This window comes from Falco biarmicus, chromosome 7 (assembly GCF_023638135.1).
Source record: "Falco biarmicus isolate bFalBia1 chromosome 7, bFalBia1.pri, whole genome shotgun sequence".
NCBI lineage: Eukaryota > Metazoa > Chordata > Aves > Falconiformes > Falconidae > Falco > Falco biarmicus.
In genome coordinates this window covers 2,985,153-2,989,532 of record NC_079294.1, presented here as the reverse complement: position 1 = coordinate 2,989,532, position 4,380 = coordinate 2,985,153, and the positions used below count along the sequence as shown (strand labels likewise).

General features: G+C 50.0%; 1 protein-coding gene across 1 annotated transcript; it reads left to right on the top strand.

Moving 5' to 3' along the window:
* The first annotated feature begins 240 nt into the window (after positions 1-240).
* Positions 241-3,627, top strand: HARBI1 (harbinger transposase derived 1). The gene is made up of 2 exons (XM_056346195.1): positions 241-1,304; positions 1,898-3,627. The coding sequence occupies exons 1-2, from the start codon at positions 635-637 to the stop codon at positions 2,272-2,274; spliced, it is 1,047 nt and encodes a 348-aa protein (XP_056202170.1). The 5' UTR covers positions 241-634; the 3' UTR covers positions 2,275-3,627.
* The last annotated feature ends 753 nt before the right edge of the window (positions 3,628-4,380 follow it).

Sequence of the window (4,380 nt, the reverse complement as noted above, 5' to 3'; positions counted from 1 at the left end):
TTATCCGCTGCGGGCGGGCGGGCGGAGGGAGGTGCCTGCGTGTCCGCGGCGGCACTTTCCACACGGAGCCGCCCCCCACGCCTGCTGGCCGCGCCGCACCGGGGCGGGAGCCCGTGGCCGGGATAAGCGGGAGGCGCCCGCCGCCGCTCCCGCCGGGAGCCCCTCGCTGTGGTGAATCTGCCGCCGCCAACGCGGGGCTGGGGCGGCGGGGGCCGGGCCGGGCGGCGGGCGGTGAGGGCTGCCTGCCGGCGGGAAGGGCCCGGCGGGGCGGCTCCGCTGCCCCCGCAGCGCGCCGGGGGGCGGCGAGGGGCAGGGCCCGGGGGCACCGGGCTGCCGGCGGGCCGTGGCTCCGCGGGGCCCGGGGCCGGCTCCCCAGCCCGGGCAGGCCCCGGCAGCGGCAGGCCCGCTCCCGCCAGGCAGGGCCGCAGGGCTGTCGGCGCCGCAGCGAGCCCTGGCCGGGCTGAGCAGCAGGTACAGAGAGATAGAAAGAGACGTGCTGGGGAACGTGCGGGGAGCGGGGAGGCTGCCCGGTGCAAACCGCGCTGAGTGAGGCTCCTTCTCCCTTGGCTTGGCGCAGGCGAAGGCGCGGGGCAAGCCGTGTAACGGGGGCTCCACGGGCCCCCGGCCCCTCGCCATGGCCGTACCTATCGCCGTTCTGGACTGCGACCTCTTGCTCTACGGCCGCGGACACAGGACTTTGGATCGCTTCAAGCTGGAGGATGTCACTGATGAGTATTTAGTATCCACGTATGGCTTTCCCCGACAGTTCATTTACTACCTGGTGGATCTGCTGGGAGCCAGTCTTTCTCGCCCTACACAGCGGTCCAGGGCCATCAGTCCGGAGACGCAGATACTTGCTGCCTTGGGTTTCTACACCTCCGGCTCCTTCCAGACTCGCATGGGGGATGCTATTGGCATTAGTCAAGCCTCCATGAGCCGCTGCGTTGCCAATGTAACCGAGGCGCTGGTGGAAAGAGCCTCCCAGTTTATTCACTTTCCTGAGGATGAAGCTACCGTCCAGAGCCTGAAGGATGACTTTTATGGGCTGGCAGGCATGCCGGGAGTGCTGGGGGTGGTGGACTGCACCCACGTGGCAATCAAAGCGCCAAATGCTGAGGACCTGTCCTACGTGAACCGAAAGGGTCTCCACTCTCTGAACTGCCTGATGGTGTGTGATGCCAGAGGAGTCCTCCTGAGTGCAGAAACACACTGGCCAGGCAGCCTGCCCGACTGCACGGTGTTACAGCAGGCGGCCCTCACAAGCCAGTTTGAAACAGAGCTACATAAAAATGGCTGGCTGCTTGGTAAGTCAGTTTTTCATCATTGTTTTCTGTGGAAAGTCTGTTGGCTCCTTATTGAGTCTAGAGCCTCTGCGCAAAAGCAATATAAAGTAAATCAAAATTTACTTTTGATTGCTTCCCTGAAAATGCCTTGAGATTTGCGATTCAGTTTGGACCATCTCTTAGAAGTCTAGAACGGTAGCTTCCAATCTGTGTTTTATGCAGTCTGATTATTATGTATTAGCTTAAATTCATTCTGTTGAGCACCTGTTTTCAGAATTCTACGCCTTTCTAGGCTGAATTTTGCAATTTTTAATTCTGTGTTGGGTCTTAGTCCAGCTGTCTTTTGCTGTGTTATGTAGCAAATGGATTATCTTCAAACTCTTCTGTGTTCTTCCAGCATTTCCCTGCGTAAATTTGAATGCCTTTATTTTGGTTTTTGTGACATTTGTAAATGTGTGTTATTGTTGCTCTTTCACGCTTTCTCATGCCTCCTGTTTTAGTGAGAGATATAAGTTATTCCGTGTCTGCAGTAGCAGAAAATCAAGGGTCAAGAGCTGAAATCTGTGGTTCACTCTAGGTGTGTAACCTGTCCTCCTCCTTTCCACTGCTAATAGGTGACAGCTCCTTCTTTCTCCGAACGTGGTTGATGACCCCGCTGCATATCCCTGAGACACCAGCTGAGTATCGTTACAACATGGCACATTCTGCCACTCACAATGTCATCGAGCAGACATTCAGAACCATTCGGTCACGTTTCCGCTGCCTGGATGGGTCCAAAGGCACCCTGCAGTATTCTCCAGAGAAATCCAGCCACATCATTCTGGCCTGCTGTGTGCTTCATAACATCTCCCTGGAACACGGGTTGGATGTGTGGTCTTCACCGGCCACAGGACACATGGAACAACCAGAAGAAGAGTACGAGCAAATGGAATCAATGGACTCAGAAGCCTGTCGTATTCGTCAGGAGCTTTTACTTACTCATTTTAGCTAATGTTGTGACAGAGAGAAAGCTTCTGACGGTTCATCTGGGAGGATATATGGAGCAAATATGCCCCTTCCTCTTCTTTAAGTTTGTAAAGACTAAGGAGAAATTTTACCCTCTTCATTTCAGGCGGTATTCTGAACTTCTCTCAATCTCTCCAGAGATGCAATTTAATAGCTAAATTTTTACTGTCATGATGCTTAGAAACTCCCCTTTCTCCTGACTTGGAGAGCAATGTCTAATGTGAGAGCAGCGGAGAAACTTGGGAAATTGAGAATGATGTAAAGCCTGTAAGCCTTGCACTGTTTTACAAAGCAACAATTCTTTGCCACTTGGTAACCCAAGCCACTTATGATTGACTTTTAAACAGTAGTTCACACAAATTAAACTTCCTTGTGGGCTCATGCTATGAATTCATGAGCAGCAAAGCAAACATTTACTTTTTTATTTGCAGGTAAAAATTCTTGCTAAAAAAAAAAAAAAAAGACATTTTGCAGTTTTGCATACCTCAGAACCTAGCGATTCCTATTGAAAGCTGACAGCTGCATTCTGGGAGGGGTCTGGTTTTTTGCTGGTACACACCAGTGCTTGCACGTAGCTGGAAGGTCAGGAAGGGCTGAACATTTCTTCTTTCCCAAAGGGATGGGCGAAGATGTTAAGCTATGTTTGACTCTGCCAGTTACTTAACAGATAGCAGGAAATAGGCTAGTGAGTGTAAATCTAGTTCTTGCTAGATACGTCTGCCGTGACAGAAAACTACTTACCTTGTTGGCTGCTGTGAAAGAAATGGCAAGGGTCACAAAAATGGAACTGATTGTAAAAGCTCTCCATCTAGATTGGAGCTGAGGTACGGAAAGGCTGCTCTACCACTGCTGGCAATCTACCTGTTCAGTGGGGAAAGATGACTAATGCACGCAGTGGTTGCTGCCACAAGCCTGGGAAGTTTCCTGGCAACGTTGGCTTTCCAAAATGTGTGGGTGTTTCCAAGGGTCACTTGACAGCAGTCTGAGAAAATTCTGTTTCTTAGACGTTGTTTACTAAGCAGTAAATGAAACAAAAGTGGTTGGGGATGCAGAATGCTGCAAAAATGTAGCTACTTAAAGTAGCAGTGCAACCATCTGGCACAGCAGTTCTGTCCTTTTAGAAGAAATAAGCCTGGATCCTGCCCCACGTCTGAAGACTAAGAAAGTATTGGACATGTTCTTAAGTGTAGGATGGAGATGCAGGATTAGATACAGTTTTGCCAGGTTTGCAGTGGCAGTAAGTGCTTACTGTCTGCAGAAAACCAAGCATGTGTTATGATGCATAACCGTTTTTGTAAGCCTTGATGAGACCTGTAAAATATTATGTACAACAATCGAAGATGCAATTCTATTTTCTTTACGCATCTTCCCATGAGGTATCATGTAAGAACTACTATTGCTCACTGTGGCAAAACCTCTGCTCTTTCACCTGGGAAGAAGCATACAAGCATTGTTTTCTGGGAAAAAAAACCCCAAACAACCCCCCCCAAATATTTTTAAGGTAAGAGTTGCTGCCATATACAGGGCCTGACGGCTCATAATCATATCTGACGGTCTATGCTAAAAATACTGATCTTTAGATGTAAACACCAGCAGACACTGAATGAGCTGCGTGGGTGACGCTAAGGTCAAGCGAGACTTGGACACATGTAGGTACAAACACTGTCACGTAATAACGAGCTGGAGTTTCTCAACTTATGCTATGAATAGCTCTTCTCAGCATGTGCCGAGACCAGAGTGAACTCAACGTGGAGGCACTTCCCAGAACATGTTTGCTGCTGGGTTTTGTCTTCTTTCTGCCACCGTCACCCTTGGTAGAGTTTAATTTCAAAACTGATCTCACTGCCTATCAGTTTGGGCAAAACCTGCATCAGGCCACACCAGACAAAACCAATCCGCTCAAAACTACTCTTTTTCCTTGAGTCAGATTTAAGTACCCTTCAGTGCACTTGGGAAATGGAACTTCCTCATCTAGAGAACAGTTTGCCCCACGTACTCCTAAGCAGCTTCCTTCAAAACAATTCATCTAGGCTTCTCTCTTTTCTCTCAGGTTTAGGTAATATTTAAATTTGACAGCTGAGAGTCATGTCTC